The sequence below is a fragment of the Rhodotorula paludigena genome (assembly GCF_050403205.1).
Source record: "Rhodotorula paludigena JCM10292 DNA, Rt_paludigena_JCM10292v1_ctg63, whole genome shotgun sequence".
Classification (NCBI taxonomy): Eukaryota; Fungi; Basidiomycota; class Microbotryomycetes; order Sporidiobolales; family Sporidiobolaceae; genus Rhodotorula; species Rhodotorula paludigena.
Genome location: NW_027481395.1, coordinates 78,238 through 103,806, shown reverse-complemented (window position 1 = coordinate 103,806; position 25,569 = coordinate 78,238). Strand labels below are relative to the sequence as shown.

General features: G+C 63.8%; 8 protein-coding genes across 8 annotated transcripts; 4 read left to right on the top strand and 4 right to left on the bottom strand.

Moving 5' to 3' along the window:
• Positions 1–482: 482 nt before the first annotated feature.
• Positions 483–3,029, top strand: JCM10292_003487 (uncharacterized protein; the record flags this gene model as incomplete). Its single annotated transcript, XM_076652048.1, has 4 exons — positions 483–1,896; positions 1,953–2,069; positions 2,309–2,413; positions 2,470–3,029. The coding sequence occupies 4 exons, from the start codon at positions 483–485 to the stop codon at positions 3,027–3,029; spliced, it is 2,196 nt and encodes a 731-aa protein (XP_076502430.1).
• Positions 3,030–4,243: 1,214 nt separating this feature from the next.
• On the bottom strand, positions 4,244–6,150 carry JCM10292_003486 (uncharacterized protein; the record flags this gene model as incomplete). The annotated part of the gene is made up of 4 exons (XM_076652047.1): positions 4,244–4,802; positions 4,868–5,773; positions 5,877–5,991; positions 6,045–6,150. The coding sequence occupies 4 exons, from the start codon at positions 6,148–6,150 to the stop codon at positions 4,244–4,246; spliced, it is 1,686 nt and encodes a 561-aa protein (XP_076502429.1).
• Positions 6,151–6,529: 379 nt separating this feature from the next.
• On the bottom strand, positions 6,530–7,636 carry JCM10292_003485 (uncharacterized protein; the record flags this gene model as incomplete). The annotated part of the gene is made up of 2 exons (XM_076652046.1): positions 6,530–7,354; positions 7,424–7,636. The coding sequence occupies 2 exons, from the start codon at positions 7,634–7,636 to the stop codon at positions 6,530–6,532; spliced, it is 1,038 nt and encodes a 345-aa protein (XP_076502428.1).
• Positions 7,637–7,842: 206 nt separating this feature from the next.
• JCM10292_003484 (uncharacterized protein) lies at positions 7,843–8,411 on the top strand (the record flags this gene model as incomplete). The annotated part of the gene is made up of 5 exons (XM_076652045.1): positions 7,843–7,964; positions 8,039–8,070; positions 8,158–8,232; positions 8,301–8,325; positions 8,384–8,411. The coding sequence occupies 5 exons, from the start codon at positions 7,843–7,845 to the stop codon at positions 8,409–8,411; spliced, it is 282 nt and encodes a 93-aa protein (XP_076502427.1).
• Positions 8,412–11,401: 2,990 nt separating this feature from the next.
• Positions 11,402–14,679, top strand: JCM10292_003483 (DNA-binding domain-containing protein; the record flags this gene model as incomplete). The annotated part of the gene is made up of 2 exons (XM_076652044.1): positions 11,402–11,824; positions 11,950–14,679. 2 exons carry the CDS (start codon positions 11,402–11,404, stop codon positions 14,677–14,679), a joined length of 3,153 nt encoding a protein of 1,050 aa, XP_076502426.1.
• Positions 14,680–15,324: 645 nt separating this feature from the next.
• On the bottom strand, positions 15,325–18,783 carry JCM10292_003482 (sugar porter family MFS transporter; the record flags this gene model as incomplete). Its single annotated transcript, XM_076652043.1, has 24 exons — positions 15,325–15,397; positions 15,456–15,489; positions 15,563–15,731; positions 15,793–15,914; positions 16,000–16,080; positions 16,144–16,209; positions 16,272–16,309; positions 16,365–16,449; positions 16,514–16,548; positions 16,611–16,877; positions 16,948–16,970; positions 17,036–17,088; positions 17,153–17,334; positions 17,461–17,520; positions 17,593–17,620; positions 17,678–17,729; positions 17,788–17,843; positions 17,904–17,920; positions 17,977–18,023; positions 18,087–18,143; positions 18,203–18,288; positions 18,349–18,411; positions 18,478–18,502; positions 18,592–18,783. The coding sequence occupies 24 exons, from the start codon at positions 18,781–18,783 to the stop codon at positions 15,325–15,327; spliced, it is 1,911 nt and encodes a 636-aa protein (XP_076502425.1).
• A 1,057-nt stretch (positions 18,784–19,840) lies between these two features.
• JCM10292_003481 (sugar porter family MFS transporter) lies at positions 19,841–23,454 on the bottom strand (the record flags this gene model as incomplete). Its single annotated transcript, XM_076652042.1, has 23 exons — positions 19,841–19,937; positions 20,005–20,038; positions 20,106–20,274; positions 20,337–20,383; positions 20,441–20,515; positions 20,660–20,740; positions 20,802–20,867; positions 20,935–20,972; positions 21,054–21,138; positions 21,202–21,236; positions 21,310–21,576; positions 21,644–21,719; positions 21,791–22,032; positions 22,127–22,154; positions 22,225–22,276; positions 22,347–22,402; positions 22,471–22,487; positions 22,553–22,599; positions 22,667–22,723; positions 22,806–22,891; positions 22,954–23,016; positions 23,137–23,161; positions 23,263–23,454. The coding sequence occupies 23 exons, from the start codon at positions 23,452–23,454 to the stop codon at positions 19,841–19,843; spliced, it is 1,935 nt and encodes a 644-aa protein (XP_076502424.1).
• Positions 23,455–24,853: 1,399 nt separating this feature from the next.
• On the top strand, positions 24,854–25,455 carry VMA9 (H(+)-transporting V0 sector ATPase subunit e; the record flags this gene model as incomplete). The annotated part of the gene is made up of 5 exons (XM_076652041.1): positions 24,854–24,867; positions 24,931–25,008; positions 25,125–25,172; positions 25,245–25,285; positions 25,409–25,455. The coding sequence occupies 5 exons, from the start codon at positions 24,854–24,856 to the stop codon at positions 25,453–25,455; spliced, it is 228 nt and encodes a 75-aa protein (XP_076502423.1).
• Positions 25,456–25,569: the final 114 nt, after the last annotated feature.

The following is a 25,569-nucleotide window of genomic DNA, read 5'->3' as shown; positions in this document are numbered from 1 at the left end:
CCCCCCCCCCCCCCCCCCCCCCCCCCCCCCCCCCCCCCCCCCCCCCCCCCCCCCCCCCAGTGCGCGCGCGCTTGGAGGGGACAGAGGCAACGAGGGGTTCAATCAGGCGCTTCATGTTGATATTTGCGGTCAACCGGCAGCGGGAGAGGCCAGGGCCAACTGCCACTCAGCGAGACGCGACAAGGACAACGGCGACGCAGCTCGTTTAATCTGGAACTTGCTGAGGGGAGTCTCTGTTCTGCGCAGGACGGCTTTGAAGCGCTGCAGATGGATGCAACAGGTGTCTCTAGACCTCCACTGCCCTTGGTTGAGGCTGGCAACGGCGGGACGTGGTCGAGCTGGGCGCGACCTTCTCATCTCCGCAATGAGGCGGCCGTCGCTGACGCGCGTACGCGTCGTCTCCTCTGTTCCTCTTGCCTGGCGCTTCACTTGTGAAGCCAGAGCTGCACAGAGGAACAAGAAGGCTCTCTCCCGGCGCTACAATGCCGCCAAAGCAGCGGCTCGAAGGGATTGACCCAATCGACCTTTGTCCCGAGAACCCGCCGCTTGACACTTCTGGTTGCACGTTCCAACGCGGGCCAAAGCGGCGTCCACGTACGAGTCGCCCTTTCAAGGTCGAGGTGCACCACGGGCGGAACACCAAGAGGGAGGGGTCGGTCGTGGAGGGAATGCGCCCGCCCTCGCCGACGAGCGCAGGGCTCGACAGGTTCTTCTGGCGCGGCGCGACGTTGTTGAAGGAGCACAAGAAAACCTCGACCTCTTCGCCGATCGACGTGTCGACCGACGCTGCTGGACCTCCCCTCGCTGCGCCCAACTCGCGCGATACTTCCGAGTCGACGTCGGCTCCACTCGATGTGCCCACCTCGCGCAACAGTGCCACTGCCGCGCCTACGCCGACGGCGGTCAGCAGACCCTCTCGCTCTCCCGCGCCGACGCACGCTCCCCTCCCCACGCACGCACCCACATCTGCGCCCGCGCCCACCCCCCGCGCTCCCGTACCTGCGTCCCCAACGTCTTTCTCCAGCTCTCCCGGTCACTCTATCAATGCTGCGCCCGCCCTTGGACCTGCACCAGCACCGTTTGGTGCGCACGCTCTCGCTGCCGCGCTCCCCCGCTCGTCGGGCACGTTCGAGATTCCCGTCTTCGAATCAACGGCGGGCCAGAAAACAGAGGGCGACGGCGACTGTGGCCCGCAAGCGCTCGCAGAAACCTATATCCGCACCGGCGCCGACTCGCCCTTCGCGACGGAGCGCAGCGCCATCGACCATCTTCAAGCGGCGAGCGCTCAATACCTCGTCGAAGTGCACGGCCAATCAAATGTCGAGGACGTCGAGGTCCTCAAACCCTTCTACGATGACCACGACCACGCGGGCAAATTGGTCAGCGACGTTGCTTGCGAATGGGCGCACCCGCGTCCGTGGGTCGCCGCGGCGCAGATGCTTGTCATGTTGAGCATCATTGGGTTGCCAACCATCCTCTACCGCTACATCTTGAGCAACAACTCGCTCTGGCGCGAGGCGCTCCTCCCGCTCGACGACCTCCCGACGCGCTTCCGGCTACCCGCCTCGGCGCTGCGCCACCCGATAGGAAGGCCCGCCGGAGTCCTGTACAACGGGCACGGTCACTTCTCCAGCCACACCAACGAGTTTGCGCTCTGGGTGCCGTACCTCGCTCGCGAGGAGCGCATCCTCCCCAGCGACATCCTCGTGCCCCGCCACACGGCGCCGGGCAGGCCCAAGTACCTCTTGAACGTCAGCATCAAGTGGGAGCCGCCGACGTGGGCTGCAATGGGCAAGTTGGAGTGGATTGACAAAGAGGATGGCGAGTCGGACCAAGGCGGAGGACGAGCGCGCGCGGGCTGGACGAGGACCGCACGGAACTCTGGCAACACAACGGGTGCGCCTCTCTCCCGCATTCCAGTCAGCAACAATTTTGACACGCGCTATCCACAGATGGCATCAACGCCGAGCAGAACCAACTCCCGAGCTCGCCGTTTCTCAAGTCGCCAAGCCTGCTTGGGTCGCGTCCGGTCCCAACAGCGGCCAAGGACCCAGCTTCTCTGCAGCAAGGTGCGTAAGCTCTCCTCCTTGTCCATTTGCTGTACCAACCCGCCTTTCGCTCCAGAACCCTCTCGCTTTGCCAATCTCAAGCGCGAGTCGGACTGGAGTCACTGGACGGTTGATCCCGAGGTCCAGAGCGCGCTCAAGGCCTGTCAGAAGTGGAAGACGTCAAGCGCCTGCTGGAAGAGCTGGGTACGTGTTTGACTGAGAATTGAAGCGGGTCTCCATCTGACTCGTAACTTCTGCAGTCTCGGTCATCCCGCCGGCCTACACCTCGGTCCTGCCTGCTGACGTCACCAACTACGGCAAGATCAGCAATTTCATTGTCCTGGGCGACGCGCCGCTTGGACAAGGTGCGTTCTGCGCTACCGCAGCGGCTGATGCAGGAGCTGAGTCCAAAACTCTGCAGAACTGCTCGCCGCTGCCAAGGACCGGCCTGATCCTCTTGCGCAGCTCTCAAGCAAAGAATGCCTTGACCTCCTTCTTGACAAGATGCTCGACTGCATACCCTTCCTCCATGCCTACAACACAGGCGACAAATCTGTTCGCGCGCTGCAGGAGACGCGCGCGCAGGTGCTCTTTGCCCCTGCGTGCTCCGCACTCCTGCGCAGAGTGCTGCGCAACCGGCTTGGCCCGCTTGGGAGCGCGACGCACAAGGCCATGATCGACATTGGGCACAGGAGCCTCCCGCCGCGCACAACCCTTGCCGCAGTCCCCGTCTACATCTTTGACCGGCCTGTGTATCTCATTGGCATCTACCTCAACCTCTTCCTCCTGCAACTGCCAGACATTGTTGCCCTCAACGCCAAGCTTGCCGCGGCCAAGGACACCAAGCGCAAGGAGGACCTTGTCGAGACGGCGAGAGCAGCGCAGCAGAAGCTGCTTGACGCCACCATCACGGCAGCGGTCAAGGGCTCCGCTAGCGCGTCTGGCAGCGGCGGTCCCACTGTTGAGGAGGGCGCGGCATAATCAACGTCAACGGCGTCAATCTTGACGCACACTGCTTGGCGCTCGCAAGCTGCACGACTTGGCGCGCGCAGAGTCGCCCAGCAAAGAGCAAGCTTACAGGCGCTGCTTTGCTCTTTGAGGCGGTCAACTACGTTGGCATCTTGCTTGCAAAGCAACGGTCATCCCGCTTGCCGGTGTGCAAGACCGCGCGCGAACCGAGACGGTGAGTCCCCGTCTCAACGATCCAGACAATCTACGGAGATAATTGATTGACGTGGGCTCAACGCCAAGAGACGCTCCGCACGCTGCCGTCCGGGCCTTTCAACCAGGCCGTTCAGCGGCTCTCAGCCCGGTCACCACGTACGGCCAGTCGACCCAGACTTACCATCTCCTGCCCGCCCTCATCATGCCGCACGACACAAATCTCTCGCTCAAACTTGAGACGTGCCTCAACGTGCACCTCAAGACGCTCTGCATTGAGCACCTCGCCCCTCCTCCCAAAGCAGGGCTTCTCAAGTGCTTCCTTTGCAAGTAGCTGTCTCTTGCGCATGACCGCTGCAAGTGCACGGAGCAGCACTCTGTGGGCTCGGCAAACCGCCAGCTTGACAGCAGGCGCCGTGTACGGGACGGTGGCCCGCTGTCGGAGAATGCGCCCGTCAACGCCTTCTGCCGCAAGTTCCTCACGCGGCAGGTGGCAATGCAGGCGGGGCACAAAACCGCCACGGCAGGCGGCAAAGACTCAAGGAAGGCGCTCTGCAAGGCCCATAAGGTGCAGCGCGAGATGGATCCGAATTACTAGAAGAAGCAGCAGGGCAAGGTGTGTCTACAGTCTGGCTAAGTGGCGTCCTTGCGCCTGGCTTGTTGAGGTGCATGCTCACACTGAGGTTGCTGACCGTGCAAATCCAGGCTGCCATTGATGCAGACTAGGGCGCTGCATTTCCACGTCGCTGCTTTTGTTAGCCTGTCTCTGACTGTGCAAGGTGGGCTTTACGCAAGACAATGTAAGGACAGACTGAGCTTACACACCAGAAACACGCTACACAGCCAACGCATCAAGCTCTGCACAGCCGCAAGGAGAGAGAGGAAGGAAGCTATGCAACATGGGCAAGATTGAGGAGGGGGACAAACCTCCTCTGACGCACTTTTGAGATCTAGACAAGCCTGTACAACCAGGAGAGCGAGACAACTATGCAACGTGGCTCAGGAGATGGATACACGGAGGCGAGAGGCGGGCTCTAGACGGACGACCGCCTCGGCGGGCTCGAGGGCACGCCGCCAATCTGCGGCGCCGCGAGCGGCGCGGGGATCGCGTGGAATGTGGGCGTTGTGGGCGTCGCAGCGGGCGAGATGAGCACCGGCCGGCGGCGGGAAACCTTGCCTTGCCCCATCGACGCGAAGAGCGACGCGGTCGACGGCGGGGACGAGAGGTACGACGATGCAAGGGTCGTCGAGGGCGAGCGGGGCGAAGCGAGCGGCGTGAGCGAGAAAGTCGATGACGCGGGCGAGGCGGACGATGTCGGCGACGAGACGAGCGAAGTGCCCATTGCGGGAGTGGGCGACATGGGCGAAGTTGTGATCGGCGCCGGAATGTGACGCAGCGCGCGACTGCGGGCAGGAGTGCTTGCGACGCTCGGGTCGCGGTACCGGGCGAGGGACGGGGCCTCGAAGGCAAAGGTACGCGCAAAGTCGGGCGTCGGCGTGTCGGGACGACGAGGCGGCGGCGGGGACGGCGTGAGAGAGACGCGCGGGAACGGTACGGGTGTCGGCGAAGTGGGTGTCGTGGGAAGCTCGAAGCTGTTTCACCGAGTCCGAGGGATGTCAGCCGAAAAGTCGCGCGCGGGAGCGAAGTGCCGGCTCACCTGAGCGGGTGTGCGTCCTGCGCGAGCTTGTCGACCTCGCTCGTGATCTCTTCGAGCGCAAGAGACAGGAAGGACCCTCCGGCCGCGTCCCTGCCGGGCAGGAGGAGCGGCGAGGGCGAGTCGGCGGCGATGGTGCCGAGACGCGGCGTCTCGGGCGGCGTGAGCAGGTTGCGCCCTTTCTCCGTGAAGTGAAGGGGAACGGGCGCCGTCGCTGCGTACGAGAAGCCCGCAAGCGCCGGGTCGACAGCGTCGCTGTCGTCCGACCAGAGCGACCAGGTTGACGCCTTGCTGCGCAGCGGCGTAGGCGTGTCGAAGACGTGCGCCGGCGCGTCGCGAGCGACGCGTGGCTGGTTGCGGTACATTTCGGGCGATGGCGGCGGCGAGAGCGGCGGAGCGAGCGGGTCGAGGTGAAAGTCTAGGTCCAGGTGCGAGCCCGCGCTTTCGCACTCCGAGACGCGCTCGCGCTGAAATACGTCGACGAGCCTCGAGCGGGCGCTTTGCTCGTGCGAGTGCGCGGACGAGGACGAGACGCCGCCGTCCTCGGTCGAGCTCGAGAAGCGCGACGTCTCGTTGCCCTCGACGTGGTGCGTGTCGATCGACCAGGTCGGCGTGCCCACGAGCGAGTCGTCCGAGTAGCGATACGGCCTCGTAGGATGTTGCGGCGATGTCACGAACGAGTCCTCGTCGAGACCGGGCAAACGCGGGAAAGTGACCGTATCGTCGCGAGAGGCGGGCGCGGGTACCTTGGCGAGCCGCATCGCAACGTTGCGCGTGCCCCATCCGTGCGTCGACGACTCGAGGAGCGTCGTGCTGCTGAACAGGAGCGGATACGAGATTGTGCGCTTGAGCGAGATGCGACGTTGGGAGATGTCGGTCTCGTCGGATGCGCGAACCCCGTGCAGGGGGCTTGCGATGGTAGCGGCCGGGGTCAGTGGAGATGCGAAGATGGACAGCGAGTCGAGGAAAGTCGAGAACGAGCGGGACTGGCGGCGAAGCTGCTTGAGCGGACGCGTCGAGGGCGACAAGGGCGACTTGCTGGGCAGCGGCGGCGCGACCGACGGTGTTGTCGAGCGTAGGGGCGTCCTCAAGCGTGAAAGACGCGACAACGCGCGCTGTGTGCGGCTCTGCGAGGGTGCAATGGCTGGCGGTCAACAAGACGGAGTCCGCGTTCTGTCACCTGAAAGCGGGGGACTTGCCTGAGGAGGCGCGATCGAAGGGGGTGGCGATGCGCTGCCGAAGGTGGTGTTGGCGCGCTTGCGAGAGAGGAGGAAGGCGGGAGCCATGGTAGGCGGAGTGCTGAGGAACGGGAGAGGACGAGGCGAAAGAGAGGGTCTGGGGCACAACGGGGGGGATAGAGTCGCCTCGATCAGGGTCAACCGACACCGTCCGTCCGTTGAGAAGGCAGGCTCGAGCGACGAGCGGGGTGTCGCCAGTCTCCTAGGAAGATCGCAAAAGGAGATAGATCCGAGCGGTGCACATCAGCGGTACGAGCGGGAGACGATTTGCGCGTCGGAGCACACAATGAAGCAGAGACAAGAAGCAAAAGCCAGCCGGCAGGACGAGATAAGCGTCCAAAGGGCGGCAGACACGCGGCTCCGGCGAGCGACGGGAACGAGGTGGTGTTGACAACATGGTGAAGTCCGAGACAGCGCCGTCTTACTCCTACATCTGCGTCTTGCTCTTCTCCTTGAGCGCCTTCTTCGCGAGTTTGGCGAGTCGCCGCTCCTCCTTCTCGGCTCGTCGCGCCACCGCCTTTGCCTCGAGGTAGGCCGCCTCGTCCGCACCGACACTGGACGCCGACGATACAGGCGTCGAGACTGCGGTGGCGACGATGGACGCGACAACGGGCGCGGGCGACGCAGCCGACGAAGCGGATTCGACGGCAGCGAGTGCCGCGAGCGACTTGCGCAGCTTCTTCTGCGCACGGCGCTCCTCCTTCGACGGCGGCACCTCGGCTTCGCCCTCGGTCGGCGTGCCGGTCGTCGAGACGTCAACGCTGACGAGCGCGGACGAGGCGGTCGACTCGGCGGCAGAGGAAGACAGGGCGCTGTCGACCTCCTTGCCCTTCCCCTTGCGGTCCCGTTTGGCCGCCTTGCGCGCCTCCTTCTCCTCCTTACGTTTCCGCTTGACCTCCTTCCGCTCGGCCTTTGCGAGCTTTTCCTCGGAGCGCTCCTGCTGCTCGTCCCGTTTCCGCTTCTTCCGCCCGGATGGATCGTTTTCCCTCCCGACGCCCGCGCCCGCGCTCGCCGACGATGCAGGCGGCGACTCCGGGTCGTCCTTCGACCCTGTCAGGGTTGAGCCGCGCAGGAAGCCGCTGTAGAGCTGGCGGCGGGCCATCTCGAGCTTGACGGCCGCCATGGCGTCGAGGTTGAGGCCGGTGCTCCGCGCCGCCTTCTGCTCATCCGTCAACGGCTCGTAAGCGTTGCCCTGAGGCGGAGGGGGGCGATGAGAGAGGATGCCGGTCGAGGTGCGGTGCTGCTGGTCCGTCTGCGGTCGTGACAGTAGACAAGGTAGAGTCAGCCACGTCTCGCCTTGATGCCAGAAGTTTGGGCGCACCTTGTCCCCTCCGACCTTTGTCGCCACGCTCGTAAAAACGGCGTCCCACCAGGCGAAGCTGGTGTCGCGGTCGCGGCCGACGCCCGAGAGCGTCTTCTTCTGCGCGACGGTGACGGGCTTGGAGCGACCGGACGCCGAGTTGTTGAGGGAAGAGCCTGGCCCGTTCCAGCCCAGCCCACGCAGGTACGTCGCCGAGTCGAATGACTTTGCCATGGCGAGCTCGAGAGAGGCGGTGAAGGGTCGCCAAAAAGTCGCAGCACAGCACGTGAGCGCTTCGTACAAGCTGGCGGTGGTTCAAAAGGGTACACGGGACTCGATAGAGCTGCAGCAGACGCGATCGAGCGGGATAGGCGAGCTGGTGAAGGCAGAAGGAGTCTCACGGAGAGGAGCTTGGTCTCGAATCGAGTCGGCCGCACACGATGAGCAGGCCGCACGCGAGCTCAGTTGACGCAGACAATGCTTGGGGCCCGCCACCCGCCGTCGCAGAGCCCGAAGAGACCTTCACCGCCGCAGACGTCGCCGCAAAGGAGGAGCTCGTCCGGTGCGCCCCTCCCACCGCTTCAAGCAGACTCAGCGCGCGCGTGATCGAGTAGACTAACCGAGTACTATTCGCAGTGACATCCTGAACAAGCAGGACGGGCTGAGGGGTGAGTTGTCGTGTCGTCTCTCGGACGACGAGGTGGGGGACCGTTCGCGCCCAGGCCATCGCGCTGACTGTATCTGAGCGCATGTAGCACTGCTGGCTCGAGTGGGCGAGGTCCAAGGCGAAGCAAACAAGCTCAAGTCGGAGAACGAGACCCTCCAGACCTGTTCGTCCCCCTCACGCCCTCTATCCCTCGTCCTCAGAACCCGTATCTGACGCCATGAGTACCTGCAGACATCGACAACCTTACCAGAACCAAGTCAGTTGAAGCGTCTGGACCCTATCGCGCTCTGCTGACGACAGCGTCGCCCTCACAGCGCGGTCGCTGCCGGCGCAAACCGATGATGAGCCGCCGGCTCCTGCTTTGTACAGCCAGAATCACGCAGTACATGTTGTACTACCACTGTCATCCTCCAGCTTCGCTTTCTCCTCTGCGTGTGCTGTGTCGTTCGCTCCCGCCGGTCCCGCTTGCTTCCAGCCTCTCCCTCGCACTCCATGCGCCCGCCGATGGTTTCTGCCTTGCGACAGCATCAGCGGTGCAGCACGTCCAACGTGCGCCGAAGGACCGACTGTGCTGAGCAGTACTGTCAGAGTTGGCCTCGCCATGTCGGCCGTGTTGCGATCATCGAGCGGCACCTCTGCTTCGCAGACCGACGGTAGAGCACACCTTAGGCGTCTACTGGATCTGAAAGACGATTACAACCCTGTACGGAGGCGCTGAGGAGTCACTGGCTGCAGCCACGACAACACGGCGTCCAAGGCTCTCACCTTGCCCGGATATTTCGGTGCACGGCGGCTCTGCCGCTCCTTTTTCGCGCTTTTGTCCAGCATCGGCCGCATGGTGCTTCGGGTGCGCCGAGATATATTGCCGACCGCGCCATGCGCTCCCGATGACCTGATCGTGACCCAGTTCCCCTGCTCGCCTCCTCCGTTCGGTTGGCATCCACGCTTCTGCTCGGATCTACGTCGCGCTGAGCTTGTCTGGCGGAGGCGAGCGGATTCGCGGGACGAGACAAGACAAAGGCGGACCCGGGAACGCGTGCACTCGAGAACGGCGCTTGCAGAATGAAGAAGCCCGCTCGGTGGATCGTCGTTTCATCGGGACGAGAAGATGGACTCTGCACGGAGGGAGGGCTCACGCTGGCGTGGCCCAAGCAGTGACGGCTGGCGAGTTCGCACCCGTGCTCCCTGCCGAAGTGAGCGACACTTGGCCCGCCTGTTCACCGAGGTGGAGAAGGCAGGGTTGCGCGTGCTTGCGGCTTTCTCGCCGGGCAAACCCTCGCGCGAGCTACAGCATCTCGATCTTTTCGCTCGGGGCGGGTCCAGCCAGACCGGAAGCGCCTGGACCTGCGCGCCGAGCTGGAGAACCAGCCCAGCGACGGCCTTCTCTGCAGCTCTTGCTGCGACGAGACGAGCGGGCCAGGCGGGAGGGGCAGGTGCCGGGCCACGCGAGCGCCTCGCAATCGGTGTGGTGCCGGTCTATCACCGCTTGTGGAGCAGGGCGTGAGAATCTGGGGGGAAAAGGGCGCCCAGAGAAACGGGTTTTTGCACAGCTTCCGGCGCGAAACCTAGGGGGCCATCGTTGGCCCGCCCTCGCTCGGTTTGTCCGCAGCACATATGCAGTCGTGCAAGCAGTCCGAGTGCGGGCAATGCAGAGGGCCTGCCGCTCGCGTTCGTCTGAGCTCTCTCGAAATGTCGGTTCGCGACTGCAGTACTGTGTCTGCTGGGTTTGCACGATCCCTCTGCGGACAAGAGCCGGGCGCCTGCAGTACGTTGGGCCGCAGCAGAGCGAAGGGTGCCCTCTCGTGCCCTCGATCCTGTCCGAGACCTGATCGTATGCAACGTTGGCCTAATGCCCGACTGTCTGGACCCATCGACTGCTTCCAATGCCCCTGGGATGCGCGAAAGCCCTATCGAGAGCATTGGAGCTGCTCATAGAATGCGAGAAAGCGGACGACAACGGCGACGGGATATGTGTCTCGCTCCGCTGCTGTCGGCTCACTCCCGTCTCACAGAGTACAGCGCGTGTCTCGTCCATCATGCAGACGACACGCGAATGATCGGACGATGGCCTCGGGTGATCAGACAAGACATCTTTTTGAGTGGCCGTCTCTTGCGCCCGTTGCGCCAGCGCCAGCGCCAACGGCCTTCTCCTACACCGAACGAACAAGCTTCACGAGACTGGCACATAGGTACGACACCAAGCAGGAGCGGGTCTGTAGAGTCGAAGGCCGGGCTTTTCCTATCGAAAGCAGCGAAGCAGATCGAGCATACAGGCTCTCGGCCTGTAACTCGATGCGGACGAGCGTCGCTGGTTCTGGACCAAGCCGCAAATCGGCAGGGAAAGCCGCATGTTTAGTGGTCGAGGTTCACGAAGCGATTCACGTCTGCGGTCAAAGCGAGGACGACAGCCTGGCTGCATGCCTCGCAAGGCAAAGAGCGGCACCTGAGACGGAGGCCGCAGAACACTAGAGACCCCGCAGCGAGAACAAAAGGTGCGGCGAGACGGTGAACCAGCCTCGTGGCCAGGCGCAGGTGCGAGGCGGGGTCTCCACCGAGTCGATTGCCCCTCGCATTGACCAGCGAGCAGCGTGCAGCGTGCCTTCGCGGACCTGCATCTCGAAGCGAACGAGTAGTACATCTTACTGGCCAGACTCGATGCGGCACAACCAGAGACGGCTGGCAAGCGGAGCACTCTGTTCGGACTTGAAGCAAGCTTGCCGCGGTCGACGAGGGTGCGCAGGGGACGCGTGTCTGCGCCGACCTGCAGTGTGCGCGGTCCGGCGGAACAGCATCTGCCCGTGTCTGCAGATCGTCGGACAGGAGAGACGGTGGACGAGAGCAGGCGAAGTTGGGTGATGCTCTACGGTGGAGCAGAAACGCCGGGCAGACGAAACGGGTTGGGCGCGCGAGAAAAGGAGGCTGGGAGCCGGGGCAGAGGGCTTTCGCGCAGCGCGGCCCTTCGAGGCACGGGCGATCGGGGAGAGCGGAGAGGGCGGGGCGGAGAGAAGGGGCTCAGAGTGAGCGAACCCTCGAGGGCGGAAGGAACCCGGGCAGCCAGCACCAGCGGGCGCTCTCCCGCACGACCTCGCCGTCGTCGTCGCGCCGGGCAGCTCGCAGCGTCGCCCTCGAGCAACGGTGCATCCGTCGCCGCCGCGGTACGAGCCTCCGCGCCAGAGCTCGTTCTCCCGGAGCCTCAGAAAGCTTACCCTCGCTCGCTCGCCCGCTCTCCTCTCTCGCCCGCAGGCTCTCGCTTCCCTCGCCCGCCTCGTCGCCTCTGTGCGCGGCCCTCGGCTCGCCCAGTGCACCTGCCGTGCCCCAGTCGAGCTCGCAGGATGAGCCTCAACGACTTCGGCTTCCCTCAGCAGCGCCTGCGCACCGTGTCGGCGCAGCTCCGCAACGCCGCCGGCCTCGACGACCACGTGCCCGCGCACGAGCCGGACCTCTCTGCGCTCGGCTGGGGCGAGTGGAGCACCTCGGGCTACAGCCCCGACCGTCCGGCGGGCGCGCCGCAGCCGTTCCACGACCCGTACGGCGAGCTGGTGAGTGAAAACGGCTTCAGCTCGGGGGCGCCGTTCCCGCCCCGCCAGGCGCCGTTCCAGCTCGGGACAGCGTTCGAGGCGTCGGTGGGCATGAGCGGCATCGAGGAGGAGCCCGCGCATGCCGCGCTCGAAGCGGGAGGCGCCGCCGACCCCTCGCTTGGCCATGTCGAGGGCACCACGCCGCTTCTTTCGCATCCCCCGGTCGCAACTCTGCCCGTGCGTTTTTCTCGATTGCATCTTCGTGTTGCCGCCGTCGTGCCGCTCCGGATAAGTCCAAGCTGACCGCGATCGCCCCGCGTCACCCCCTTCTCCCGCCTCCTGGCCCCTCGCAATCTATCTAGCTCGCCCAGGGTTCCACCTACCCCACATCGGCCGGTCCTGCGTCGCCTGCACGGTCTCGCGCATCGTCGCTGCACTCCGTAACGGCGCCGCCGCTTCAAATGTCCGCCTTGACGTCGCCTGCGTCGCCCTTCTTCCCCCAGCCGCTCCCTTCGCCGTTCGGCGATCTCCGCGCGTCGTTCTCGAGCACGATCAACCCGTCGCAGTCGGTTCGCAGCTCGAGCCCGAGCGATACGTCGTCCGTTCTGGGGCTCAACATGTCGCGCATCGAGTCGTCGTCGGCGACGAGCAGCATCTACGGCGGCGAGACTGGCGGCGCGACTTCGACGGCACCGTCGACGCCGTACCGCTCCGGGTCCATCTCGCGCCAGAACAGCCAGCGCGATGCGCACCAGAAGCACACGCGCAGGCGGTCGTCGCCGATCAAGACGTCCGGGCGGCACTCGCGCAAGCTCTCGAACGCCGAGCGCAAGGCCATCTGCCAGTTCCACCTCGCACACCCTGGGTGGAAGCAGGACGACATCGGCGCGCATTTTGGCTACGAACGCAGCACCATCTCCAAGACGCTCAAGTTCAAGGACAAGTACCTCGCAATGGACTCGGAGGACGAGGCGGGCTCCCTCGCCGTCGACGCTTTCCCTCAATCGGCCGCGTCCTCGTCGTCGCGCGGACATCGCCGTGCCCAGTCCGAGGTGCTGTCGCCGTCCGCTACGCCTGTGCCGCAGCCGATGCAGTCGCCCGGGCTCGTCGCGTCGTCGTCCATGTCGTCGCTAGTCTCACTCGACTCGATTGCCCAGGCTCAGGACTTGCCCGCGCGCTCGAGCAGCCTCATCGGCAGCGCCTTCCCGCAGGTCGACAGCGAGCTCGTTGTGTGGGCCGCCGAGCACGTCGCCAAGAATCACTCGCTCAGCGACACGGTGATCCAGCGCCAGGCCCGCGCCATCGCGCGCAGCCTGCCCGGCAACGAAGCTTTCAAGGCCGACCGCGCGTGGCTCGAGTCGTTCAAGGCTCGCGCCGGCATCTCGAGCGGCGCCTTCCACGACGTCGACGCCGCTCTCGCCAGCTTTCAGGCCCTCGCTCCGCCGGCGACTGCGCCGACCCCGACGCCCAACTCGCACCGCTTGCTGGATCCGCCGCGCGAAGAGGACGACGAGGACGAGGCGGCGCAGCACGAGGTCGAGGAGGACGAGGCGCCCGCCGTCCGCCGCAGCAAGCGCTCGATCGGCAGCAAGACCGTCCGGCGCCTGCAGAGCGCCAAGTCGACCCTTGCCGCCTTTGCCGACGGCTTCACCGGCCGTCATCACTCGCCGGCGACGGCGCGCGCCGAGGACAGCATGGGCGCCATGGCGGGCGGGTCGTTCGGCGACCTGTCGATGGACTCGGAGGCGACGCCTACGCACTCGACCGTCCACTCTCGCCACTCGACGACAACCGAGCGCGCGTCGGGCCTCGCGCAGCCGTTCTCGTACTCGCCGACGGCCCCGCACGACGCCTCGACGCCATCTCGCATGTCGCACCAGGCGACGGGCTCGCTCGTCCTCGGCGACTATTCGCCGACCAACACGCAGGGCCAGCTCCTCGCGCACTCGCTGTACGGCCCTGCGACCGGTCTCGAGCACCAATTTCAGTCGCACGATCTCGGCGCGAGCTACGCCTCGACCAACGGCTTGTCGGCGTCGTCGTCGCAGACCTCGCTCGTCAACTACGGCTCGCAGCCGCAGCAGAACCTGGTCCTCGGCGGCATGGACACGACCGCATCGCCGGCGCCCTCTATCTACCATCGCCGCTCGGGCTCGACCGCATCGAGCACGTCGGTCTACTCGGGCCTGACGGCCTTCTCGTCGCAGAACGGGCCGGGCACTCCGCTGACGGGCTCGCTCTATGGCTCGTTCCGCGACAGTCAAGGCAACCTGTGCTCCGTCCCGGGCACGCCCGCGACTGGCGCGCAGGGCAGCGGCTACTTCAACCCGGAGCAGGCGCAGCTCCAGACGTCTTTCCTCTCGACCGGCGCGAGCACCACGCCTTCCTCGCAGTACTCTCTCGCTTCAAACTCGTCGTCGTCGGTTGCATCATCGCATCTGCATCATTCCTCGCATCAACGATACCCTCAGCACCAGGCATACCCCGCTCCGGCTCCCGCCGTCTCGGACCACCAGCAGCAGCAGGCCGCCGCTGCCAACCGTCGCGCCACTATCTCGGGCGGTCTTCCGTTCAACCCGACGCGCAGCAACAGCGCCAGCAGCGTCGGCATGGCGCCGTCCCTTTCACTCGGCGGCCGCACCGCTACGCCGCCGGTTACGCTCGACCAGGCTTTCGCCTCGCTCGAGATCGCGCTCGAATACCTCTCGACGCGCGCCGGGCAGGACTACGTCTCGCCGAAGGACCTCGTTGTCCTCGCCGACCTCAAGGGCAAGATGGAGCGCGCTCGCAATTCGCAGGGCGTCTCGATGGCCGCCATCTCGTCGGCCCCGCCGACGCCCTCGGGTCTCGGCATGTCGTCCGCCGCACCGCTCAACTCGCCGTTCGGCCCGGCGGGGCAGTCCGGCGGACTAGCAGCTGCGTTCGGCGGGCCGGCCAAGCAGCAGCGCATGCGCCTCGCCCGCACGCAGAGCACGAGCAGTGTGCCATTCTTCGGCGGCGCAACGGGCGCGCAGCCGGGCATGTTTGAGCGTGGCGCGCTCAACCGTCGCTCGGGCAGCTCGCTGTCGCTCTACGAGGTCGACGGGCACTGAGCGCGTCTCGCGCGCTGCATCCAGTTCTTTCACCCTCGGCGCCGCTCTGGCGCCGTGTGCATACTCTCGCGCTGCTCTCTCCTTCTTTCTGCATCGTTGTTGCACATCATGCCTCTCCGCCCTCAGGCGGGGAGGTCGCTCATCGTGCATTTCACATTCCCGCTTTCGCCGTGCATACCTTCATCCATCTCATCTTTCCATCTCTATCTCCAGCTGTACCGTTGTGCCCTTCTCCCTCTTCGTCGCCGGTTATACCCTCATGAGCCTCGAGCCTTCTCCATCCTACCCATTCATCTCGATTCTCCCCTCCGCTTCACGCGCGGTTGGACTTGAGCTTCCTTCTCTCTCTGTGCGCAATGTCAGTCAGACTGTGCACTCAATCCGGTCCACGGCGCTCGTGCTCACAAGGAGTGACTGCCACGAAACGAGAGACGTGCAGAGCCGTGATTCCAGACAAGACGAGAAGTAACGAGGAGGGCGCGTGGGAAGTAATGACGGGAGACGAGCGAGTGCGAGCGGAGACAGTGAGAGGGTACGGAACGAAGGGGGTCCGGGCCAAGGCTCTACACGAAAGAGGATCGTAAAAAAGGCGCAAACAGATTACCGGAGAAGGCGAGACCATCGTGAGCAGCGACTCGCGGAGCTCTAGGTCGACCAGTGGTAGAGGGGCTCGACCGGCTGGACCTTCTGGCGCAGAATGTGGCGACGGAAGTTGGTGCTGCAGAAGATGCGGGTCAGAAGGCGTGAGGGCTTGAATAGCGAAGATGCGGACACACCGAGCCACCTTGACCTGGTAAGCGATGTGCTTGCCTGCGAGATGACGACCGATACGGTCAGTCGAGTGCGACAGCATGCCGCGAGAGCAAGAGGGAGGCGGGCGTACCGGTCGGGACGGAGAAGACCTGGTCGAGCTCTTCGAGGGAGAGACCCTTGGTCTCGGGGACGAAGAGGAAGACGAGGAGGGTTCCCATGGCGTTCCACGCAGCATACCAGCCGAAGGCGCCTTGAGGCGTGAAGGCGTCAAGGAGACGAGGGAAAGTGAGAGCGACGATCTGCATCGAACACGCAAATCAGCGAGGCAGATTGATTCGCTCAGCAACACGGACGACGCACGAAGTTGAAGATCCACGTCACGGCCGTCGCGTACGACATGCCGACGTCGCGGACGTAGAGCGGGAACGCCTCGGCCGAGTAGGTGAATGGCACAGGACCCTCGCCAGGAGAGTAGGCCATGCCTGCGGACACGATGCAAAGCGAGCGACGGCGACGAGAAACATCAGCTGGCTGTATAGAAGATGACGGCAATAATTGCCAGCGCACAGTGAAGGTAGATGCCGAGAGCGACAACCGCCGTGCGAGCATCGCTGATCGCCTGGTCCTCCTCGATGAAGAATGCCATGCCTGTGCGCCCAGTACATCAGTGTGGAGTTCTTCGTGCGCTACTGTGCAAGACGTGGGACCTACCGGCCAACAGCAGGAAGGCACTCATCAGAGGGAACGTCGTGAGGAGGAGGTTGCGACGGCCGAAGGCTGGAAGAGGCCATCGGTCAGCAGCTCGTCCACAGCAGGTTATTGTCAGTGTGATAACGCACTGTCGATGGTCCAGACGGCAGGAGCGGCCATGACCCAGCTGCAGAAGATCGTCAGCAAGCCGCGAAGACGATGTTCAGGGGGTCTGCGCGTACTTGAGAGCACCGAACCCGAGGGTCGCACCGAGCGCCGAGACATCGTCAAATCCGGCCTCGCGGAAGATGGTCGCAGAGTAGTACGCTGCACGCAAGAAGGGCAAATCAGTCCAAGCGCGGCGGACGCGGCGGAAGGGCGGTAAGCGGACCGATGACGTTGATACCGCAGAATTGCTGCATGAACCTGTGACCGTCGATCTGTCAGTCGGGCTGGGAGTGGAAGAGGCGGAACGACATAGGACGCACATGACCACACCCGAAGCGAGAGTCGCGCGACGGTTACGAGCGACGTTGAAGAGCTCGAAGAACGCCGCTTTGCCAGTCGGCATGTTGGCCTCCTCCTCTAGAAGCGCGTTGATGAGGAACAGGTCGCGCGCGGCTTGCAGCTTGGTGTGGCGAAGGCGGCAGAGCGAGTTAAATGCTTCGCGGTAGCGGCCGCGGCCGATGAGCCAACGCGGCGACTCGGGCAGGAAGTACACCTGAGCCATGACGAAGAAGGCGGGAAGAGCAGCCCTGCGGACGGCGACAAGCGCGAAATCAGCATCGACAATGTCGGCCTTCTCAACCGAATATTCGAGCTCACGAGCCAAGCATGAGACGCCAGTTCTGCCGATAGTAGCGAGTCGCATGAGCACAGTATGAGCACGACCTTGAAATCAGACAGGACGCACAAGCCCAGTAATGCCGCTCGGGTCGCCGACCTTGAAGAAGATGAGGGACGAGGCTGTGAAAGTGACGCAGAGTGAATCTCGCACTCTGCAGCGAAAGATAAGCACGAGACTGCCTACCGGTACCGCACATGATGCCAAACGCGGTCCACACCTGCCACTGCATGACGAGCGCGCCACGGATGATGGGCGGCGCTGTTTCGGCGGCGTAGACCGGGACCGTAGCGGACTTGGGTCCGATACCGAGACCGAGGACGAAACGAGCGGCGAAGAGGTGCCAGCGCGAGTTTGTGCATGCCATCCTGTTGCAAACGAGAGATGTGAGTTCCGGGAAGGACCTTCGCCCAACTTGGGGGCCGCATCCGTCTCCCCTCCTCCCAGACGGGCGGAAGCGGCTCAGCGGATTACCACACAGAGACACGGCGTACCAGATGCACGTCAAGGCGGAGAAGACGGAGGTGATGAAGATGGTGCCGCGACGGCCAAACCTGCGAGTTGTCGAAACACGTAAGTTTGACGGCAGCACTCGCCCACCGCGACGGTGCTCTCTGTACACGTACATCTTGTTCAGCGGCGCCGTGAGCCAGCCTGCGAGATGCAAGGTCAGCGTGTGCGCGCAACGGAACGAGTTAGCTCGAAGCGCACAGCCGAGAATACCGCAGCAGAGATACGGCGCGCCGTTGATGAAACCCATGAGCTATACGACGGATCCGTCAGGCATTGACGAGTAGGCCCGTGAAGCGTGATGCACGCACCCACTGGTTCGTCGAAGCGTTGGGGTCGCGAGCAGGGTCCGTGACGAGGCCGAACTCTGCCGTACAAAGCAGGGTCAGTATGCCTCAGCACGGCGCTTTCCTGGATATTTGCGTACGCTCGGGCCAAAACAGGCTGCGGAAGAGTCCGTCAGTGTCGCTGAGGCTTCCAAGAGACAGAGGAAAACGCACTTCGCGCCGTTCGTCACCGACTCGTCCATGCCCTGGACAGCGGCGGCCTGGAAAGGAAAACACCTCAATATCCTTAGGAAGAGCGAAGCAAGCAGAAAGACGCGACGCACCATACTGCAGCAGAACGTTAGCGCGTAAAGCGTGAACGGCTGCGACCACTTGTGCGTCTGCATGCTCGCGTCGAAAGGTCAGATGGGCCCTAGAGATGCCAGAAATCTGGACGCACAACCTCGCGACGGAGGACGTTGCGGTCTTCGTCGTTGAGCAGCATGAGCGACTCGAACGCAAGCGGATCCTGCGCCACCTGGGCGCCTGCGCACGTTGATGACGGTCAGTTTCCAACCCGAAGTAGCTATGCGAGGTACAACGCACCCTTGACAAACTCCTCCTCGAACTCGGCGAGACCCTTTTCGCGCGCAAACGCACGACCCATCGCTGCGAACCGTACGGTTGGGCATCAGCTTCGGCTCCGCGTAGCAGCGATCATACAAAGCCGCCTACCCTCGAGACGGTCATGCGAGATGCCCTGCAGCAGTGTAAAGCGTCAGACAGATGGCTGGATAGGAGCCGAAGCGGCGAAAAGAGAGGCGAAAAACGCGGAAGCGGCCTGCGCACCTGGAGCGGGTTCTCGAGCAGCGCGTTCGGGTTGTTGACGTTGTTGTCGAGGCGCTTGTGGTCGTGGGAGTCGGCGTCGCCGGCAAGCTCGCGCTTCTCCTGCGTCGCGACCGCCTTCTGCTTCGCCGCCTCCTCAGTCATGCGAGCGATGGACGGGTCGACCGGGTGCGTCGAGTCGACGGCGTGCGACATCTCGGCGCTGTCGAGGGAAAGAGAGAGGGAGAAGGTAGCACGGGAACAGAAGAGGCGGAAAAGGCGGGAGGGGGGGGCAACGCTTGGGGTGCACTGAGGGGGGCCGCGGGGGCGCAGAGGAGAAGACGGACGCTGATTGACGCCTCCCTTCGCCAAGGCGCTTGCAAACGGGATTTTTAGGAGCGTGCGCGGTGAACGCTGGGCGGATGACGCCCTTGGCCTTAGCCGGAACGGACGCGAGCCGGCTGGGCGAAATCGAAAAGAGGAGTGAGACGGCGAAGCGCCGCACTCCTGCGCCCTCTTCGCTAGTCACTGGCCTTCCTGCTGGTCTCTAGCATCTTGGCAGCGTCCCGGCCACTCCAACGAGCCCACGCGCAAGCGAAATAGACAGAAGCAGCGATCGGGAGCGAGCATGTCGATTTGAGAAGGTCATGAGAGTTCGAGGGTCGCGCGGGGGACACTCCTCCTGCGCCCCGTGCGAAGCAAGTAAGCGTCTCACGATCACAAGAAGCGAGCGAGTGTGTCGATGCGGGTTGCCTTGCACTGGAATGAGAGCCGAGCACACACACTCGACCGAGCTCAGCGTGGAAATGCGTAAGTCCCCCGCTCTTGTCGTTTCCGCCTCGAAGGAAGCACCCAGTCCAGGCAAGAGTCCAGGCCATCGCAGAGCACAGGCGCACACATGCGAATGTTGCGAACCAGAGCCAGCAGCGTCCCTTCGCACCGCCACCCTGATAGGAGGCCTTCGGCGTCCAAGCCTCGTGCCCACGCGGTGAACCGATGTCTATCGATGGTGCCTCAAGCGTGCGTGGGCGCAGAGTCACAAGACCAGGAAGGCGAAATGAGAGCGACCGAACGAAGGCAAGCCGAGGTAGAAACAGAGGCAAGAGACTACCGTATAGGCCGACGGAGACAGACGGATTGCACGCTGCTATGAGAAGGCTCGAGGCGGTCGTGAAGAGAACCCAATGAGACGAATCAGACGAATGTAAGGTGAACAGAAAGGAAGGCGGTAGCGACAGCGCGGTTGCCGCTCGGGCCGTCCGATGGGCGACGCTCAGAACTCGCGCGTAGCGGGCGTCGCCTGCTCCCACTGGTACAGCGGCGGGACAGGCGCAATCTTCTGACGGAGGATCCAGCGGCGGAAATTGGTGCTGCAGTATAGCTCGAGAGTCAGACGTAGTGCCCGGATCAACGTAGGGCGGCGCGCCTGTAACGCACCGAGCAACCTTGACCTGGTAGCCGATGTGCTTGGCTGAGGAAGATAGCTAGAGCGTCAGATGTGGCACAGGAGGAAATCTCGATGTGTAAAGCGGACGCACCAGTCGGGACGGAGAAGACCTGGTCGAGCTCTTCGAGGGAGAGACCCTTGGTCTCGGGGACGAAGAGGAAGACGAGGAGCGTGCCCATGGCGTTCCAAGCGGCGTACCAGCCGAAGGCGCCCTGAGGCGTGAAGGCGTCAAGGAGACGAGGGAACGTGAGGGCGACGACCTGCACGTGTGCGCAGTGAAGGGTCAGAGGTGCTCGTCCTGTCGCGAGATGCGAGAGCGCACGAAATTGAAGAGCCAGGTGACGGCCGTCGCGTACGACATGCCGACGTCTGCAGTATGCGATGTCAACAGCTGCCACAGGCTGGGGACCGAGGAATCCAGCGCACCGCGCACGTAAAGCGGGAAGGCCTCGGCGGAGTAGGTGAACGGTACGGGGCCCTCGCCCGGCGAGTAAGCCATGCCTGTACAAGCAGAACGCCAATAGAAGAGGCACAAGGACGAAGCAAAGTCGAGTTGACAGGGCGAGAGGATGGGCGAGAAGGGGGAAGAGGGTCAGTCAGATTCGTGGCATCGCGCCGGAAATATGAGAGAACGCGACAACGCACAGTGCAGGTAAACGCCGAGAGCGACGACGGCAGTACGAGCGTTTGAGATGGGTTGCTCCTCGTCGATGAAGAAGGCCATGCCTATGAGCGGGACTCCAAAGATCAGTCGTTGGGCGCACTGGTAAGGGAAGAAAGAACATACCGGCAAGAAGAAGGAAGGCGGACATCAGCGGGAACGTCGTAAGAAGGAGGTTGCGGCGACCGAAGGCTGGAGGAAGCGTCGTCGACCCGTTAGTCGCGAAACTCGTACGTCAGGGGTGCTAGACAGAACGCACTGTCGATGGTCCAGACGGCCGGAGCAGCCATAATCCAGCTGCAGTGCGGGAGTTGAGCGGGCGGAGCACCAGTCAGTCTGCAGGGTCTTTAGCTGGTAAGGAAAGCGAGGGGAACGCACTTGAGGGCACCGAAGCCGAGGGTCGCGCCGAGGGCAGAGACCTCGCTGAATCCAGCCTCGCGGAAGATGGTCGACGAGTAATAGGCTGCGACCCGGAAGAATACGGTCAACACACGAAGGAGAAGCGGCGCAAGGCCGGAAGACGCACCGATGGCGTTGATGCCGCAGAACTGCTGCATGAACCTGTTCACGCGGTCGCAGATCAGCAGATGCTGGCAATCCCGCGTGCGGAAAGCAACCAAGGAGCTCTGCGCACATGACGGTACCGGAAGCGAGCGTGGCACGGCGGTTGCGCGGCACGCTGAAGAGCTCGATGAGCGCCGCCTTGCCCGAAGGCATGTTAGCCTCCTCCTCGAGAAGGGCATTGATGAGGAAGAGGTCGCGAGCGGCCTGAAGCTTGGTGTGGCGGAGCGTGCACAGGCTCTTGAAAGCGTCGCGGTAGCGGCCGCGACCGATGAGCCAGCGGGGCGACTCGGGGCAGAAATACACCTGCGCCATGACGAAGAAGGCGGGAAGGCAGGCGCTGCAGGGACGAAGGAGGTCGGCATTCAGCGGGAAGCCTCCGCAGTGGCTTATCGGTCGAGACGCACGAGCCCAGCATGAGACGCCAGTTCAGGCCGGTGATGTTGGCCGTGTCGGGCACGTAGTAGAAGGCGAGCGACGAGACTGTGGAGAGCGGACGCGAGTGAAGGGTCAGTTGCGTCTCATCTGGCGGGAAAAGGAGGAGCCGAGCGTACCAGTGCCCATCATGATCCCGAACGCAGTCCACACCTGCCACTGCATGACGAGCGCGCCACGGATGAGGGGCGGCGCCGTCTCAGCGGCGTAGACCGGGACGGTGGCGGACTTGGGGCCGATACCGAGACCGAGAACGAAACGAGCGGCGAAGAGGTGCCAGCGAGAGTTGACACAGCCCGACCAGATGCACGTGAGCGCCGAGAGGAGCGCCGTGACGAAGATGGCACCGCGACGACCGAGCCTGCGGCGCAATCCAGTGTCGGGTCAGTCTCATCGCCCTGTCGCGCACAGCTTGTGCATGCTTGGCGCAACGGCGAGCAGAGCTAGAAGCGCACCAGTTGTTAAGGGGAGCAGTGAGCCAGCCTGGAAGAAGGAAGCGGGCAGGGTCAGTCGCTATCGGAAAGCACGGGAGGGAGGGGAAGACATGACCCACAGCCGAGCACGGCGCAGCACAGGTACGGAGCACCGTTGACGACTCCTAGAATCTGTCGACGAGAATGCAGATCAGCATACCTTGCTTTGTGAAGAGGTAAGGGAAAAGCGAAATGGGCTCACCCACTGGTTGTTCGATGCGTTCGGGTCAAGCGCAGGGTCCGTGATGAGGCCGAACTCTGGCGACGGAGATGTTCAAAACGTCAGAACGGCACGGGACAGGCGTATAGCGACCGTGTCGACGCACGAGGAGCCCAGAACAAGCTGCGAGCGGGGGCAACTTCGTCAGCAATTTGAAGGGAATCAGACGGGCAGGGCATGGGGCTGACTTGGCGCCGTTCGTGACCGATTCGTCCATCCCCTGAACGGCAGCAGCCTGTAGATCGTGATGGCGTCAAGCGACTGAACTCGAGAGGAACTCGGTCAAAGCGAAATGTGCGCACCATACTGCAGCAGACCACGAGCGAGTAGAGGCGCCAGGGCTGGTCCCACTTGTGCGTCTGCGGTGAGGCAAGACAGCATGAGAATGGGCTTATCTAGTGTGAAGGATGCGAAAGCCGCCGGCTGAGAAGGTCCACTCACAACCTCGCGACGGAGAACGTTGCGGTCCTCATCGTTGAGAAGTGTCAGCGACTCGAACGCAAGCGGGTCCTGCGCCACCTGGGCGCCTGTTATCAGGTGGAGGGTCAGCGATCGCCCCGGGGTCCGTTCGTCGGCGAGGGAAACGCACCCTTGGCGAACTCGTCCTCGAACTCGCCGAGCCCCTTCTCGCGCGCAAAAGCGCGACCCATGGCTGTTCATGGCGAGCCTGTCAGCACACTCTGCTCTGGCGAAAGCGGACGCAACCGAGCGTCGCTGGCGGACAGGAGAGCAGCGCCGGAGTAGCACCAGCGACCGGAGGACAATAGCTCACCCTCGAGGCGCTCGTGCGAGATACCCTGTCAAAGCGGTGGACAGCGTCAGTACAATCACGCAGCGAACGCGTTCAGTGCTGTGGAGGTGGAGGTCGAGCAAGTCGCGCGAAACGAGCGAGACGCACCTGGAGCGGGTTCTCGAGCAGCGCGTTGGGGTTGTTGACGACGTTGTCGAGGTGCTTGTGGTCGTGGAAGTCGGCGTCGCCCGCGAGCTCGCGCTTCTCCTGCGTCGCGACCGCCTTCTGCTTGGCCGCTTCTTCCGTCATGCGAGCGATAGACGGCTCGACCGGGTGGGTAGAGTCGACGGGGTGCGACATCTCGGCGGATGGCTCGCCGTGTGGGACAGAGAGTCGTGAGAAAGGATGAAAGAGCGAACGCAGGGTTTGAGAAAGGCTAAGCGCAAATTCGGGGGAACCGTGGGGGGAAGCGAGAGGGGCCAGCAGGGAGGAACGAGAGCCGAAAATAGCATCAAGGAGCCAACGCGTGACGCGCGGACAGCCTCTCGATTGCGCCGCCGCCGTGCGCCCTGTTCCTGAGCGACACTCTGGCGCTTGCACCAGACGGCATCAGCCAGCCAGACGCAGCGAGCGAGAGTCGAGCTGAAGCTGCCCAGCGCAACTCGCAAGTCCAGCGTTATCGCCTCCTCGTCCTCCCGCTGTGAAAGCGCCGTACCTTCTCCACGCCAGCCAAGAGAGGCTCTAGCGCACATCGACAACGAGTTGGAAGGGGCACAGGCCGACGATGCCCGGTCGAGGCGAGCCGACGGGCCGGGCGTCTTCGCCTTGCTTCTCCTGCAGCGATTTCTTCGCGCGTGTGCGAGAGGCGGTGCTGCAAGAGACAGCGGGAAGCCGCACAGCACGCCGCAACAGCCTTATTTGGGTGAAGCGGGCGGCTCGAGCAGGTCGTGCCGTTCGTCGACCACGCACGCAGCGTGGCGCCTCCCGAGCAGCTGGTCGATCCGCCACCGAGCGCAGTGCTTGGCCATCGAACAAAGTTTTGCTGAGAGACGCTGCGGAAGCGAGAAGGAGGGGGTCGGCATTGCGTTCTGCTGGTTCGAAGAGCCCGCCTGAACGGTGCGGTTTTAGGGACTGTACTTGGACTGTACCCTTTTGCATTTGCCGCTGCTCAGGCTGTTACGTAGGACATCAAGCTTTGCGTCAGTGTGCCTACGGGTTCTACATGCCTTCACAATGTACGCACCTTGAGCGGGAAGACAGCATCGGGACGACGTTGACCACGCAAGTGCGCACTCAGCAGCCCTGGAGATTGCGCGGAGCCCGCGTCGCTTTCGTGGTGAGACGTCAGGGAGTCATCGCGGCAGTAACGAACTGTGCGAAGATGCGGCGAATTCGTTCAGGAGCACACACCCCGAAAGCGCAGCCGCAGGGGCGAGAATAGACACCGGGTCGGCCAGCAGAGTCACGGTTGCGCGCACAGCGAACGCTGCTGCAGCCACTGCCACCAGCACGACTCACGGACAAACCTAGCAAGTTGAACGAGAGAGGGTGGAAGCAAGGTCCAGCGGGAGAGCGTGGAAGCGGTGGAGGAGGCGCGCAGCTCGCTGTGCGCCCTAGTGGGGGGCTTCCTGAATCCGTGCGACGCCTCGCCCGCCAGACAACCGGTGTGGCTCGAGGCGAGCGAGGGGCACGCTCCGCTCCCTCGTCGACGTCGGGCTCTGGGCGCACTCCTTCCTCGTCCCGCTCCGAGCCAGACACGATGGGAGGCGGCACGTGCGTGCAAGTGTGCAGCTTACTGGGAGACAAGCGAGCTTACCGTCGTTGTCCCGTCCGCAGGATCTTCCTCGTCCTCCTCATCGCCATCGGAGCTGCAGCTGGCGGCTTCGTCTCGGTCCCCAAGGGCGAGAACCAGGTGTGAGTGGCATTTGTTGTCTCTGTCGCTGTGTCGCTGGGTGCCTAGCTCGCCGGCGCCCTGACTCTTCCCGCCTCGATGTTCCCCCGCCCGCTGACACCGCCTCTTCGCTCGGCAGGACCATCCGCACGTCAATCCTCCTCGCCGTGAGCTGCTGCTGGCTCATGTGCGTGCTGTTCATTCCTACGGGATACTTGTGCACGATGACAAGAGCTGACCCTGTCGCTCGCGTCCGCAGGTGGGCCATCGCATACCTCGCACAACTGCATCCCATCATCAGTGCGTCATGCTGTCCCTACCGCCGCTCCGCACGGCCTGCGTACGAACATAGCATCGCCGACCTCTCACTGAGCGCGGTGTGCATCCGGACAAATCGCTCACGCTCCCCACCTGCACCTGCAGAACCCACCCGCTCCGACCTCCGACCCTCGCACGAGATGCTCATGTGAGCGTCAACACGCTGCAGCATCTACTGGCGCACGGACACTCGTGGAGAGCGGCTCAGGTGGTGCAGAGGTGGAGGGCGGGAGGCGACCCTGTACATTTCGTTTGCGTTTCGCGGT